The 17,165-nt window shown below is 43.8% G+C and overlaps 1 protein-coding gene across 8 annotated transcripts in view; it reads right to left on the bottom strand.

The window, feature by feature from the left end:
- PARD3 (par-3 family cell polarity regulator) overlaps positions 1-7,628 on the bottom strand; it is a 458,445-nt gene extending 450,817 nt beyond the window's left edge. For all 8 annotated transcript variants that reach the window (XM_059818399.1, XM_059818402.1, XM_059818398.1 and 5 more), the window contains exon 1: positions 7,509-7,628. In XM_059818399.1, the coding sequence (XP_059674382.1) occupies positions 7,509-7,628 (120 nt within the window). The remainder of the gene's footprint in view (positions 1-7,508) is intronic.
- Positions 7,629-17,165: the final 9,537 nt, after the last annotated feature.

The raw sequence follows: 17,165 nt of genomic DNA, 5'->3' as shown, positions 1-17,165 counted from the left end.
TCCACTGGAGACCCCGGCCCTGAGATGCAGCGTGAGGGATCTAGTCCAAGAGTTTTTAGTAGGGATACATTTCTCCTCTTGTTTGGGACTAAATAGGTTATTAATGTGTACCACTTTACAATAAGGAACTGAAGTAGGAAATAAGTTACTGTCATGTACCTGCTACCTGATTAAAAAAGAACAATGGCAAATACCGGAACAAAATAGTTACTAAAATTATTTCTGATTTAACAAATACCTGGAACCATTTTGAAAAAATAACTAAGGCTACCAATAGGAAAAAATCTGATATTGGTAAAGTATTGTAACAAGTAAAATTAATTATTATCTCAAAAAACCAAAAAGGCCTTAATGTACACTGTTAATTTAAAATTATTTTTCCCCCAATTTAGAATTTGACTTATTTCTTTTCCACTAGTGATATTCGTCATTTTGACTAGTATTATGTACGTCTGTGCTGCTGTATTCTTTTTTTCCCTTTCTCATTTTTTTAAACAGCACCACCAGATTATGTAACTTAGCTCAAAGGCAGTTTGGTTTTTTGTTTTTTTATCTATCTTCCAGTACCAGACTTGCTGAGCATTACAGTAAGATGACCTCAGAGAAACAAGGAAAATATAATGTATATTAAAAAGGAGGGGAAAAAAAAATTAAAGCACAGATGCCCTACAGTATCTTGCAGAATTTTTTAATACTTTTTGCTCCACTTTTTATTTTCTTGCTGCTCACAAAATATTTCTGAGTGAGAACATCTGTGCTATACTCTGGATGGATGTTAGAAGAATTCCACTTTATTTTCAATATACATAAGCATTGGTTCAGCATTGTTGCATGTTTTATCCATTCAATTTATATTTGGATGAAAAGGTTTGTTTTCCTTTGAAGAACCAGGAAATTGTTTTAAAGCTACATGAACCATATTCTGTATAACTAACATCACCAGCTTTTCTCCCCCATTTACTCCACCTTATTTTACCAGATTAAATGTGCCACAACCAAAATCACAGTCATAGTCTGGTACAACTGAGAAAGTGTTACTTCCAGTGGTGTTTTTATAACAGAACTAAAACATCTGCAATTGTTATAACCAAAGTTGAAGCGTAAAAAGCTATGAGAATCAGATGGTTTTCCACTGGTGGAAGGCTATCGCCCAGGAGAAGAAAGGCTGGCAACTCCCTAACCCCAAACTGCCTCCAGGAACTGTTCTCGGAACACACTGAGCACTTTCACAGGCTCCTCCGCAGTCATCCCCTCAGAGCTACAGGAATTGCTCACAGCAGCTGAATGGTGCGTTTGCTCAAAGGGAAATCACTGTCAAGCCACTCTTCCACAAACACACACTTCACTTTGATCACCGTTAAGTAATGCTGAAATACTGAGAAACCACATAATGCCAAACTGAAAGCAATGATGTATCCCATCCAGCTAAAGATAGGTACTGCTCACATCAGCCAACCACAGTAGTACCACACATACCCTTTACTGAAAACACCTTCAAAGTCGAAGGGCTTGCATGCTGTCCACTTTTATGCCCCTCTTCATAAGCACTACAGAATTCAGTCTTCCTCTTTATTAGCCTTGAATGATCCCAAAAGCATTTACCCTGCTTGCTCAAACGGTGTGGCTCTCAGGCCTCCCAAAGACAAGCCTCCTCCCTTGTACCAGTGGTGGCTGAACACAGGCAAGACCTGGCAGAGAGGGGCTGCAGCAAAGCCCTGCCTAGGGTACATACGGCAGGGCTTGTGCAGCTCCCAGCCTTCCAAGCCACAGGTCCCCTCGGGCACAGTACCGCTGAACAGCGAAGTCCCCATGCAAGGGACCTCCGCAGCCGCTGCCACACTCCATCCAAAGGTTCATTCCTACCTTCACCCTGCAACTTCTCGTGCAACACCTGAGAGTTACCTGTGTTCATGGATGCGGACAACAACAGGAAAACATTCATCTGGCTGAAAAAAACAGAGGGAATTGGAGAGAAGAGGTTAAAAGGAAGTTTTCCATAATGAGTGGAGGGAATTGAATCGCTTTATGCAAGACATAGCCTTGCATTTCCAGCACCAACTCCCAAACCTGCAGGATCACGCAACAGCTCTCTAAACATGAAGCAATCGTGACCCATTTCAGCACTCTTCTTCCTTAAATTAGCAGCTCTCCACTGCTGTTCGCAGCTTTCACCAAGCCACAGCACAGTGACATTACATGTCAGCTGGGTTTTCACTGCCACTGTTGGGAGCCCAACATCAGTGAAGAGGTCAAGAGTCAGCTTGAGAAAATTGCTGGCAGCCCCAGGGAATCTGGGCTCTCCTGGTTGACCTCAGGTAAATCATTGAAATACTATCCATCCAATATTAAATGCGGAGCCCAGAGACTTCATCCTGATGATGTCAGCTAGAAGTAAACCAACAGTCAACTGAGCAGCTGGGGTGAGAGGGATTTTTTGGGTTTTTGGTTCCTTTTTGGGGTGGAGAAGGTTCCTGCACATTCTGAAAACAGCTTGTAAGACTTACAAGACTTATCTACTATCTACTTAAACAGGCTCAAGATTTACGCAAATATCAAAATGAAATCTAATTAAAAAAAAATTAAAAATCCTTTTTATGCTAAATTTAGCTACTATTGCCCTTGAATGTTTTCATTACAATTCTAAAGGGGCATGTGGAGGACTCAGCTAAGCTTGTGCCTAAAACCCAGCAGCCAGGCTCGAGTGGAGAATGTGCCAAGACCAATACAAAACCCAAGTAAAATCGGCAGATTTTTATATTGACCCACCCCTGTGTATTAGAGCCTATAAATGATGCCCCAAGTAACACACTCACGAGCAACTGTGAAACTGTTTGCTCTGCAGAACATAAAAAGCATGAAAGTCGCTGTTGTATACCTGGAAGACAACCTGCTGTCTGGGACCTGACTTTTAAGCAAATAATCTGAGAAGTCCCAGGGGACTTTTCTTTCCCAGGGGAAAAAAAATCAAAAACAGGAAAAAAAAAGCTTTACACATTCACTGAGACTACAACCTTCCCCTTCTCACACTTTGCCACCAATGAATATCAGACCTACCAAAGAGGTGGAGCTTTAAGCTCCGGGTGGCCTAAGCTTCCTATGTACAAATTAAGTGAGAATATGGTCATTTGACACCTGTTACCTTTGCTTGCACAGCCAACTTTCCTTGAGTTCTGGTCTCTTATCAGCAACTGCCTTCAAATGCTATCAAAGAGCAGATTACAATTTCTTTTCACAAATATTCATGTACTGCAGTTTTTAAATTAAAAATTCAAGCACTGTTCCATACAACTACACAACCCCCCGAACGCTTCAACTCCCACAGCTTTTGGTTAGGGGGAGAGGAAAGGTGTTTCAAAACAGTCCTCCTAAAATCTTTTTGATTCAGCAGGAAAACCGTTAATTTACTTATTTTAATTAGAAAATCAGGGTTATATACGAGGTCTAGGAACATCACTACAAGCTCATGATACGCAGGACATCACACTGAACTATCACAGAGACCAAATGATCCCTGTACAGACTGAACAACTCATGTAAATGTATGATTTCCTATTTCATATTCTTGTTTACTGTGCTCATTTATCACTCAAAGACAACACAGCAGTGCTAAAAATAAGTATTAAAAAAATATTATACCTACCCATTACCTATGCATGCTTATTCATATTTGTAAGAAAAAGAAGGTAAAACGTGAAATGCTTACAATATCCTAAAAAACCCAAAGCACACAGAGATTATGGTGACAGTCAAAAGTCACCAAAAAAAGTCAGAAAGGTCTCTGGCTACAACCAGATCAAACCAAAGCTACAGAACACACAATTAATTCTTTTTGATAAAAGGTTACTTGATACATCATTTTAATTAAAGTTTTCCCCACTTTAACACTAGGTTATGGTCAACCATGTGGTAAATTCGGTCTGCTCCCTTTTGGGGTAGCCCACCATCTCTTACCATTAATGTTAAGCCAGTCATGTGTGGCTGACTTTCCCCCCTCAAAATGCCTCTTACCTTCTCACCAGCATTTTTTTTAATCATCAAATTAATTGCTAGGAAGCCATGAGCAGAACTACATCAACACAAAACCTGCAGAGCCCCTGACAAGCAGGGTTTGGAAAATACATCTACCATTTCTCAGGCCAGTTGCCCCCTGCCCACACTGTACTCATTTAACACTCACTCAGAAATCGTGCCAGAGGCTGCGCCAGTCCGGCCACACAAACAGAGCATCATTAGCGTGCCACCATGCAAACAAGGTTTCAATAAGCGTGATCCATTTTTGCCAACTCCAGTTGCCCTGGCCAAGGTGGACTTTTTAAATGTCTCTTGTCATTTGCTTGTTTGTTCACCACAAACACAACTTGCAGAAAAATGGATCACATTTCAGACCCAAAGCTTCCTTCGGAATAAAAGCAAAGGAACAGAAAGATTTCCTATACATGCTACACAGACCAACTTTCAAGCACGGCCTGTCATATTAATAACTTATTCCACACTTAAGGATTTAGTATTAACAGCAGCGTTAATCCATGATGAATTTTTTGAGCTTTACAAATCCAGAACTAACTGCCATAACTAGGTGCGTTACCCATATGCTTTTTAAGTCTTAAAATTTTACCAAGAGGAGAACCTTACTATTATCTGGATTATTTTCTGTAAGTGCTTTTTTCATTCTCACCAAGTCTATTCAACCTAAAGAATACCAAGTCAGAAAAATTCAAGCTGAGGTCAAATTTTGAAGTTACTCGCTCCTGGCAAGCACAATGCCAGGCTGCCTCACCAGGATTGCACAGGTTCGTCAGAACTGCTCATGGTGCAGATCACTTACTGCTAATCACAACCTGGAAACCATGACAAAGTGGGAGGTAATCTGAGAAGGGCTGACAACTCAGTTCTCAGAGGCTTCAAGTGGTTCTCCTGAAAGAGCTGCTGCATACAACAGACACACACATTTTTGCAGGATGAGAAATGCTGGTTTTCCTGTAAGTATGAAAACCATAAACTTAATTCAAATATTTTGAATAATCTTCCACCAGATATGCTTTTTTCCATAACAGCACAGTGGTGGTGAAGCAGATTTCACTGTCAGCTTGATACCAGCTGCCAGATCGTACCTTCATATGTGCACACATACTTTCAGCCTCTCAGTTTAGGAATTACTTTGTCCCCTCCCTTGTTTCTTTCTGAAGTAAAGATTTGCTCATTTGCTACAGTAGCATAGAAAGAAACCACCTAACTGCTATAAAAAGACAGTCATCTATGAAATTCTGCCATTGAAACCATAAAATTACTATGTTACTCTACAGCAAGCACAGCAAACAGCACTGTTCATTTACTTAGGAGACACTGAGGATCCACCTCCTTACTACCTAAACATTGCCACAGAAAATCTTCAGTGAATTTAAGTTAAAAGTAAGGTTTGACAGCAACTGTGTAAAACACTCAGAGAAAGCTCATGAACTCTGCTACTGTGTTTTCAAGCACAGTATTGCCATATAATAGAAACAATCTCAGTAATTACGGCTACCTCAAGTCCATACCAGTGGCATACAGCATAACCACCATATAAATACTAATAAATAAAACCACCGTGTCATTTTAAACCCAGGATCAGGAGCTCTGGGGACTAGGGGCCAGTCAAAGTCTGGCTACACCTCTACAAACCGTCTTTTTAATAAACAACGTCAGCATATTCAAAGAAGAGTTACATTAATTTTTTTTCGTGTTTCCACAAGTGGGCCACTTTTTTCCTGAACAAACCCACACCGTTTGCAATCACGTAACCTCTTCCCACTGACCTGCATGTGTTTCTCCTGCTGCAATCACTTCCAGGCTTAACATTATGCTGCAGAATGTAATTGCCATCCCTTAATGCAATTTAACAGCTGGAAACCAGGACACAGCCCAGTGCCACATGAGTTACACATCAAAATAACTAATTTTATTAATGTTGTAATGATGATGAACAAATTCTGAAACACTTCTTATCCGAATGGCCCAATGAGGCATTCGGTGTTCCCCCAAGGGACACACTTTACTGTCCACTGGTTTACCTTAACCAGAAAGGTACTTTCGGCCACTGTCTCCTACATGCAGGTAGATTGCCATGTGCATTAACTGCCGTATATAAATAACGGGCGGTATGCTGCCAAGGCCATATCCTAGTGAATCATTTTACTCTTTTTTTCCAGCCAGAATCACAACTGGATCTGGAATCAGATTTGGAATCTGGAATTCACAACTGGAATCACAAGAGGAATAATAAAAATACATATTGAATGTGTTTGTCCTCTCCAAAACCATGTTCTTCAGGAATCAAGTGGGGAGGTTGATGGGAACCTCAGTTACTTTTCTCCTCCCAGCAGCTGTAATTCTCTCTGAGAAAACTGATCTTAAAAATTTTCTTGGGAGTCACTTCAAACCAATCAATATACTGTCCGCAGTGTTCCTTCCGCTGCAGGTTTCAGAGAGCCTGGGAGTCAGCATTTGCCAAAGCAAAACTTCCAGGTTCAGAAGTGTAAATACGGGCAAAAAGCACACTCAACGACTTAGATGGATCGGGTAGAGCAAAGGGGAAGTGCGCTGCTCAAGTTCTCAGCCAAAGACGGTCATGTTGTCCCAACAAACCAGTTGATTAAAAAGAAGTTTGCAGCAACAAGAAGAAAGTACAGAAAGAAAAAAGAGCAAAGAAAGAAAACAAAGCCCAACAAGTCGCCTATGGAGGGAAAGCCAAGCGTGCAACCGCCTGCACACCCACAGCCAGGGATTTCAACATGGGGCTGAGGGAGCGCAGGCGGCACTCGGGATCAGCCCCGCCGCGGGCCGGGCCGGCGCTCCCTGCACCCCGGGGCACCGCGGATGCATCACGCACACGCGGAGCCTCCCCCACACAGCCCCACGGCAGCGGGGCAGGCGCGGAGGCTGCGCGGGCGGCCGCGCTGCTGCGGGGTCCCCCCGGACCCTGGTCCGGCGCGGGGGGACGGCCCGCCGCCGGACGCCCCTGCGGCGGGCTCCCCTCCCACCGCCCTCCCCGCCGGGCCTGGAGGGCCGGGAAGCCTGGGGCTGGATTTCCAGCCCTCCGCGGCGACTCCCGCCCAGTCCGCGGCGCCTCGGCCCCGCCGCCCGCCCCGGGGCAGACCCGGCACCGCCGGCCCCCTCGCCCCCTTCCCGGCCGGGCTCGGGCGCCTCCCGCACCGACACCCCCGGCGGCCGCCACCTCGCCGCCAGGCACCGGCGAACAAAGGGCCGAGGCCCGCCAGGCGCCCGCGGGGAGCCGCGCTGGGGCCGCGCTGGCCGTCGCGGACGGGCCGCCCCCCACCCCCCCGCCTCGCTGCCCCCCCCCCCGGCTCCCCTCGGCGGCGCCGGGCACACGCTCCCCGGCGGGCTCCGCCAGCCGCGCCCGGCCCCGCTCCCGCCGCCCCGGCGGAGCAGCCCGGACTTTCCCCCTCGCTTCCCTCCCCGCTCCGGGAAGCGCCATATTGATCGCGGGCGCCGCTCCCCGCGCCCCTCACCTTGGCGATCGCCTTCTTGTACCGGGTCACCGCTTGCTGGATCAGACTGAAAACTTTCATGTTCCCGTCCCCGCAGGGCACGACCACCCGCGTCCTCCCGAAGCACACGGTGACTTTCATCCTGCACAGCCGGGGGGCTCCCGCGTCCCTCCGGCCCCGCGCAGCCTTCCTCCTCCTCCTCCTCCTCCTCCTCCTCCTCCTCCTCTCCGCTCTCCGCCACGGCCGCCCCCCGGCGGGGCGCGGCGCTCAGCCCTCGGCCGCCGCCGGGCTCCCGCTGCGGGCGCCCTGCCTCCGCGGCCGGCCCGGCGAGCGCAGGGCAGGGCAGGGCAGGGCAGGGGGGCCGGTGCTGCCTTCCCGGGGGAGCGCGGCCGAGCGGCGAGCCGGGGGCCGCTCACATGCCGCGGCGCTGCCCGCTGCCTGCGGCCACCTGCTCGGCGCCTGCCCCGGCGCGCGGCGGCGGGCGGGGCGGTGGCGGCGCTGCCTCCCCGCTCCTGAGGCGCGGGGCGGTGCAGCGGGGCGGGGGCAGCCGGCCGGCTCCGCGGGGCGCCGGGCAGCGCGGACGGGGCGGGGGCAGTCGCCGGTCCCCGCCGGGGAGCGGGGCCGGCGGCCGGGACGCGGCTCCCGGCGGCAGCACGACCTGCCCGGCGCTTGGTCGGAGCAGGGCGCGGGGTGCCCGGACCCAGCCCCGGCGGGCGCGCTGGGCCCCGCCTCGCTCTGCCCTGCCGCGGCCGAACCGGCAGAAGGAGCCCCGCACAATCCACGGCCCTGGCCGCCGGTTGGTGCAGTCGGGGCATGGACGGGCACTGCTTGCTGCTCCTTCGCGGCGCGCTGCCTGCTGCTGCTCTTCCCCGAAAGTGTGAGTAGGAGGAAGGCAGGACATGGAACCAGAGCGAATGTGCGCTGTTGGAAACAAGCTTTCTCCTGGTGTTTGGGGCGGGTCACCGTGCGCAGACGAAATCAGGCTGTCTCCGTGGTCCTTTGGGTTTCTGTTAACGCAACAGAACCAACACAGAGAGAAAACTGGTGCATCATCAGTAACATCAGCATCAGTACAATTGCTGAGCAGTCTCCTACTCAAAGCCATCAGAAGTCAACGGGTTTTACAGGTATCACTCACGTTTTTTCATGGATTTCACTGAGGACAATGGGGTTGCACAGTTCACTGGACATTCAGTGTGGCCTGACAACGTATTTCTTTTGGGTGGAAGTGGTGAAACATTTCAAATTAACTGCAGAGGGAAGGCAGAGTTTGGAGGACAGGAAGGCAGGGGGGAAAAAGCTTTTATTTTTTTTTCCCCCCCCCTGAGTTTATACATTGTATGGGAGACATGAAGTTCAAGTAGGCTTTGTAGCACATAACATCAACATCCTTTTACTACTCCGCAGGGCACCTCAGGAGGTCTCCTCTGGTGCTCCCTGCCTGGCAGCTGTCTCAGCTGGCAATCCCCTCTAGTTCCCATAGCAATGGTATTAGTAATTTTAAGAACTTCAAACCTGGTACGAATGGCAAAGCTATCTGTGGTTCAGTAGGTACACAGTCAATGAATTAATGGTATTCTTAAAATATCAAAGGTGAAACTATTGCCCAGTTAAATCAAGAGTAAGGTGAGAATGGCATCCCTAACCTTTTGCATTCTAGTTAGCAGTTTCCAGTGAAGAAAATGGAGAAGTCAGATTATATAAATTTGGCCCCATGAGTATCTGGTCCAATTTCACCAAAATCCATAGATTTTTTTTTTCCCACTAATTGCAGTTTTGGAAAGCTTTGGGACACTCACAACACCAAAGATGAAAAGGTCCGCCTGTTGACCTGCAGATAATTCTAAGCTTAGATGTTAATTTTATTACCATTACCCACTTGAGTTATCTGAACTAACAATATAGATAAAGATCTGAATTCTATATGAGAAACAGTACATTTGTCTTAAAGCAGGAAACAAGCACACCTGCCATGTCACAATATTTTATCATATCCCCAGTGTTCACTTGTGTGGAATAGAAAGGCAGCATGCAAGAGTTCAGAAAGGTAGAAATTAAGTAAAACTGGAGTAAACAGTTTACTGCTCATAACTGAGACAACTGAGCACACTCCACATTTTTATGGCCATAGATCATCAAATTTATTGTTGGAAAATGTTGAAAATTTCCATTAACCTGCTGTTCCTGTACTTTCTAGGTGATCATAAGAGCTACTGGGAACACACTGAGAGGATGAAAGAGGTATAGATCCTTAGTTTAATAGATATCACCTGAGAAACTTGCAGAAACAGCTGTAAAAATGCGAGGTCAATAGAGAGTCTTCCAAGACAAGCAGTTTTGCAGTGGCATAGACTTTGTAATGTTCAACATTAAACTTCAGTTGTCATTTGCATTTATCTGCTGAAACACAATGTTGCATATCAGGAACTTTACCACACTGTTATAAAACTTATTATTAGATACAGTTGCTGGTTGACAGTAATTATTTCACTGTTCAGACACTGCTACAGGTTTTTCATGTTTTTCTGTGATTTAATTCCTACTCTTACTGTCTTTAGCAAGTTTCTTGGCAGTTTTCCCAGCTGTTCTAACAGTCTCCTGGAAAAAAAAACATAAAACAATTTAGAAAGAAATATTGACAGTTTTTCTATTAAATGTGTAAACTGGGAAACTTCAGCTGTGAAGTACAAAGAAAACAAGTTTATCCTGGGATCTGATTTCAGGCCAAAACTTAGACTCATGCATGAATAGTGATAGTACTAACAGGAGCAAGGACCTCTGAGGTTTGAATTTCTTTCCCACTAGATACACACACACACACAAGTTATACATACATCATTCTGAAAACATTTTGGATGCAATTTACCAAGTATAGTGTTTGTTGATGTCTTAGAATGAAGAATGAGCTTTAACAAACAAAAGTAACAAGGCTGTGAGATTGTCCAAGATCTAATTATGTAAGATAAATGAAGTATAAAACATTATTATAAGAGATTATGAGAAAAGGATTATACTAATCAGGAGAAAAATTGGCAAGACTTACTAGTTTACAAAAATTACAACTACTTTCCATGTACTTAATGAGAGGACACCATGTTGCAATATGGGTGGCATATATATAGTTCTGGATGTTGAGCTTTTCTGGGCTAATATACCATAGAACCTGACAACTCATTTATTAATCGGTACATTGTTGGAAGATTTCCATGAAGAGGCAATTATCTGTCTGGCAGGAAGAAGTAGGAGATGGAGCATGGGATGGAGAGAATCAGAACTTGTGATTACTAACAATTAATATTCAAGTTCTGTTCAAAATGGCCACCAGGTTGAAATCCCCTGTGTAGACACTGCAAACATGCAAGGAGTGAAAATCTTGTAACCTAATGCAGATTACCAAAAGCCAGTTTTATCTGCATGTTAAACATATTCAGGCAGTGGAACATTGCTGATTCCACAGTTTATCCTGCCTTTATACTCTAGATGGAAGAACCGTTCTGGAATAATTCTGTATTTGTTCAGGTTTAGTAGTCTGTTCATGGCATACAGATATTCCATGGTCTGACAAGAAAACACTGATTCAATGTACAGTATGTTGGAAGTTCACACAGTTTTAGACATAGATGTTTCCTCAAGGCAAGTAGAGTTAATTCAGAACTGTGGAAAGACCAATGTCAAACTGAAGAGCAATCTTATACCTCAAAGAAGTAAAGTTTAAAAAAGTTATCAAAATCATATAGAATTCAAAGTTAAAAAAATTGGGGTAGCTAAGTTATATGAAGCAGACAAAAAAAAATTAAACTTATGCACCTGATATGAGTTCAAAGTGCCATTTGCAAAAATTACTTAGGAAGTATACCAAACACTGCTAGGTTTTGATGATTTAAAATACCGACCTGCTGCAACTCTCTTCCTGCTCAGTTATTAGGTAAAGCCTTAACTTGTCTTTCATACCTCCAAAAACCTGACTTTTAAAGTTCTAAATCATTTACATTTTACTTTGAGTCTCTAATCTTATCAAATCAACCATGCCTGTGACTATTTGAGATCTTTCTATGGATGACATTTTAACTACAGGAGTGGGTTGACTTCTCTGCCATTATATTTTTGTGATGTTTTCCTACATTCTTATGGTACTTCTACAAAGGAGCAAGGCAGTGGTTCCTAACATCTTGTTTTATGAATGAAGCAATCATTAAAGCTTATTAAGTAATCGTGGCTAGCTCTGGCCTGGAAAAAAAATGAGGCTGGATAAAAAATTATTTTCTACGACTTCTCAAAAGAGGCTGGAATTTGGGGAATGGAAAGTCCTCAAATCATTAAAAAGTCATTATAGAATCACGCAGATGTTAACATCAGACTTAGGAGATGCAGACGCACAAAGTTTGGGAAGACAAGAAGAACTTTCTTTGTGGTATAATAGAAGGCAGAAATTGTAGCAAAGAAGAATCCACGATTTTTAGGAAAAGCCACAGGCTGTTGACCTTTCCAGGGGCTCCACCTGTGCCTCAAGCAACTTCAGATAGCGAAAAGGTGGTTAGGGTTAAAGAATGAGTATAGGTGAATTTACTACTTTTTTGTCTGTATCTATACTGGTCTTATGCTACTTTTTAAAAGAATTGTGTTCAAGGGTTTTTAATAGTTTTCTCAATAATTCTCTGGTGGTTTTCAACCATCAGCAAACTGTTTAAATGGGACTGCCTTCTGTAAGGTATATCAAGTAATGGCTTCATTGTGCTGAGAATTGGGAAGGCCTGAGCTAGAATATCGAGTCCCTTTTTGGTGTGGGCAGTTGGAGATAATCCACAGGAAAGGAAGCAGAATCGTTACAGGTCTAAAAAGTGAAAAACATGACCTATGTTTCACAGAAGGAATGAAGATACTGGGGGTGTCCAGAGCACAGAAAGGGGCATTGCTGGGAGATACGCCAACAGTCTTTGTGTATGCTAAGGGTGCTACGGACCTCTACGTAGAGCTGTAAATTGTCATAAGAAAAACATTCACGCAACTAGCTTTACCCAGCCTCAGCTCTTGTACCACATACTGTATTTATGCTATGGGCTGCATAGAATTATATTCACATAACGATACAGGTAGAGTTCTGAATGTCCCTGTACTGCAAACACGTATCGAAGCCAGATGTTGGAGCTGGCCGTTCTTTATTTGCCCCCAGGGCCATGGAGAGTCCGAAGCTCTGTGCCCGCAGTGACTGAGAGCCACCACAGGGACTGCGCTGGTAGGAGAATGATCTGCCACCTTCCCTCATGCCATTCCACTGACGCTGTTCTGCAGACTCCAGCCATGCCAGTGTGACTGACGCATTTGCTTTGGGGATGTGAGACCAGCTATCCCCAAAGTCCACCATCAGTTACAGTTTCAGAAAGCTTTCCAGAGGAAAGCAAAAGAAAGAAGGGGGCTAGTGAATGTCAGCAGCTGAGACCGGAATATCCCAACAGAATTTCACAGGACAAAGAAAAAGCACTTTTACAGATTTGGACCCTGACCAATTTCAAAGGGCAGCTCCAGTCATTCAGTCATCAGAGCTTCCCAGCAACAACTATCAAATTAAAAAATAATCACAATTTTTTCAGCATGGCAAATACTAGATAATCTAAGTAGAGGAGTCATTGCTGCCTATCCCTATAGTATTGAACACAAACATATAAATGTATCATTAATAAAATTAAGTTTTTAGCAATTTTTCAATTACCAGCAATTATCATTAAATCTGTAAAAATAAAGCTGTTAAAAATAGCAGAACTTGAGGGATTTATGACCACCACAAGAAATCAAGGTGTAAATGTGGTTAATTTACAGAAGACTGAACTACAGGGTACTTGTAGAATAAATGATGTTAAGACCTTAGGATGTTCATTTTAATTTTGTCTTAAGGTTTTTAGAAACTTGGTGCTTTCCTAACAATATGAGAGGTTACTTATCTTTTCAATCTTCATCTACAAAAGCTACTTGGAGACATTTTGTCTCTGCTGAGAATTTGTTGGATGTTTTCATTCTCTTTTCCTTCTTTCTGCCTGTCCAGAAGTTTGCTCTTTGCTTTTCTTCCAGCCTTTCAGTTATTGATGAAGTTCCTGGCACAGATTTCCAAACTCTGAAACACAGAATACAGGATTCCAGCGACTAAAAAGGCTTGTGGAGTCTTTTCACTGACTTCTGTGGGCTTTGAATCAGGCCCTACGGCCTTATCTACCCTACTCAAATAATGAATAAACAATATCAACACAGAGCTACAGTACTGGGCTCTGTTTGTCAAGTACTTGCCAGAGCTGGAACTAATTCAGATACTGTCAGAGGAACCCATTTGCTGAAGAGAAGCTATGCCAGATTATTTGCCACAATCAGGTTTTATCTATTGATGAGCATTCCTGAAAAAATACCTTCCTGTGACATGAAGAGGAACACCCACAGGGTAAGTTAGTCAAAAGGCCTATCAAAACATGACAGTACATATATTCCACCATACAAATTATTCATGTGGTTTATAATAATATAAAGAATATATTTCTCAGCTGGTGTTCCTCTTTAGGGATCCCTGTTTAATTTCTTGCCCTGTTCTCATCCTTGTTGGGCTGAAAGGGAATGGGATAGTGTCACGACTTTAGATAACAAGTTATCTTGATGATTGCAGGAAAATATTGATAGAGCATGAAGAGAAATGTATTCTTTGCTCAGCTTCTCCCTGTGTTGATGGTAACAGGGAGGACTGCACGGGGTAAGGATATTGCAGACTTTCCAATTTGTACAGGAATTTAGGAGGATATAAATACAGACATGCACTTGGAACACGTTCATCCCTGTTACACATGGAGTTAAATAAACTCCTGCTGCTCATGCTGAAAACACACACTGTCTATCGCTTCTGCATAAATATTTGCTCCTGAGCAAAGTCCTGTAGCACCTGCAGAATGTTTTTTCTAGTGCACAGGCAAGTAGACAAGTGTCAAAGCATGAAGGACCAGCAGGGAATGAAATACATGATTCCTTGTAGGGAGTGTGACCAGGATACACACGGTCACCTTCACTGCTGCTGCAAAACTACTCTGATAACTTCCAGAAAAATTCTGGATACGCGCTATGACCAGACTTGAGTCCTTCTGAGCTTCTGTAGCTCCCTTTAAAGAGGAAAGGGGCAAAAGCAGAGAGCTGGAATTTGGACACTGCTTTTAAGATCGTTCTTGGCTTACTTAAAGATGAAACAAGATAAAAAGAATCAGAGGTGACACATGATCTGTTTCTGTCTTTGCTTTCTCCCATGTTCCTTTAGGAACCTCAGAATCTTCCTTCTCCCTCTCTTTCTCTACTTTATTCTCTTTTCCTACCCAATCCCACTTCTCCTTTCATCTTACATCCTTTTATTGCCTTCCCTTCCTCTTGTCTTCCTTAAAAGTATTTGCAGCTGCTGAAATCAGTAAAAAGAAGACTCAAATGAAATAGGAGAATCCCCATGAGCTAAAATACATGACAGACTGTCACATATTGCCAGTAATCTATTTTATTCAAGACTGAAAAGATGATGACAGTAAATGAGTAAGTTTTCCAAACTTCAGTGCAGTTATTAAAGCATAAGGATGTTTTAATTCTTCACAGACGAAGCCAAACAGCTTCAGCTGGTCTGCAAAGATTTAAAATCTGTAATCGAAAGCAAGTTGTCTTCTCCAATACAAAGCTGACTAACTAGCCTTGGCACAGGTAGGACATCAAGTCCATTGAGGTGCAACAGGCAAGAAGACCTGAAATCAATAGCAACTGATAAGATCACCTTTTGTTTTTTAATCTGTTGTTGACTACGCTAATGCATGGACTACAGCACACCGCAGGAGCGTCTCTGTGGAGAGCAGCAGCAGAGCAGCTTGAGAGCCACTGCTCAGTGCCAAAAAAAGTCTTCACTCAGGTCTCATCTTGTTTCACTGAGCAAAAAGACATCCTCTACCCAGGCCCTTCAGCAACTGACATTCCAGGACTCAAGGAAAAGCTTAGCAGCATATTTTAAAAGCAGGATTTCTTACACATTAAAATTACAGAATGGTCTTCTTCAGGACCATACCTGAGCACAGGTCCTGCTGCCTTCTTCAGGGGCTGTGTGTTTAGATTTGAGAGCAGAATTCAGCGCAGTTTAACTCACGCACCCAAACCAAAACAGATAGATCAGACAGACAAGATTAGCTCTACCAATCTCCCTGCTGCCGGGGAATTACCAACTCAGGAGCCTTCTAATTTGCCAGAAGTTCACACTGTGGCTCCACACTAATCCATCTGACACTGCAGTTAGTTACATCCATTGTGACATCTGTTCTAGGATTTCAGTTTATCCCAGGTTTAATAGCTATTCCCTCATATGGAAGTAAATGTGCATAATATATGCCTCAGTAATATTTTCTACAGTTCATTTTCTCTTTTGGAAAAAAACCCCAAAAAACCAAAAAAAACCGCACTTATTACTAATAAGTTATTCAGAACTTAAATTATATCGCAAGTTGATGAGTTTAAGTGCAATGAATCACTACTACAGGATATTGTTTAATACAGAAAGACAGTGGAAATAAAACATGGAATATTGGTATGCATGTGCATTATAACCAAAGAAACTATAACCACTTTCAAGGAATGAAAAATTGGCTGTCTTTCCAACACCACAGAAATTACAAATGCACAACCTCACCTGAAATCCATTGAAGCCGACAAAGACACTAATTACAGATAGGTTGTTGCAAGAATTTGATAATGAGAATCTACCAGGGTCAAAAAACTATTTTCTATAAGGGAAAACAATTTCTTGCTAACCTGTTAAGCTGATAACATAGTAGGTAGAAGCACATGGTTTTGCAAATGTGTTTTCTTCTTTGCAAGATTTATCAATATGCTGCTGAAGTTTTCTGATTTTTTTTCTAACAGAATCCAATACCTGTTCCAGCTCACAGCTTGAAATGAGAGTGCACTGAATGCTGCTTTCTCTATACTTTTTCCACCTGAAATATAGATTTTAAAGTGTAACACCACTGAGCAGGGATGTGGACAGTCCATGTTTTCCAGCTCTTACTGTTGCAAAGTGCAGCTGTAATGGACACTGGTACATTAAAGCTGGAGAGAAACAGTTTACCCTGCTTGGGGATTTTCTCTACCTCGCTCCTGGAGGTTGCTGACCTCATGTCGCAAATAGCCAGATGACATGCTGAATCACTGCAGTTTAGATCAGTGTCCAAAGGCAACTTGAAATGGCCAATGTACTTCAAAATACTGGCCGATAAACCGTAGCAGTTCAAGAGCTGCTTTTCATGTTGCTGAGTTGTCCTTGTCCGTGGCAGGACAGACAGCGGTCGCTGGTTACAGCTTTGGGCTGCCTGTTCCGTGAGTCACCCTACTATCTGTGAGGGCTGTCTGTTTTTGTCTTCCAAGATTAATAGCTTTGATTTTTAGCTCTGCTCATTTTGGCGGTATGGGAAGCCATTACACAGACTGTGCTCGGGCTGGAGCTTTCCACACAGCTTTCAACTGCATGGTTCAGGCAAAAGACACAGTGTTAAAAATGCTTGAGAGTCATCTATCCAAATCTATCCATACAAATTTTCTGAAACACTAAATTCTCACCACCCACCATCTGTAGATCTAAGCCTGGTTTAGATACAGTAGGAATTTTTAGCATATTTTGTTAGTGTATTCTTCACC

Source organism: Gavia stellata, chromosome 6 (genome assembly GCF_030936135.1).
Source record: "Gavia stellata isolate bGavSte3 chromosome 6, bGavSte3.hap2, whole genome shotgun sequence".
Taxonomy (NCBI): domain Eukaryota; kingdom Metazoa; phylum Chordata; class Aves; order Gaviiformes; family Gaviidae; genus Gavia; species Gavia stellata.
The sequence above is the reverse complement of the archived record's forward strand: the minus strand, read 5'-3'. Positions and strand labels throughout refer to the sequence as shown.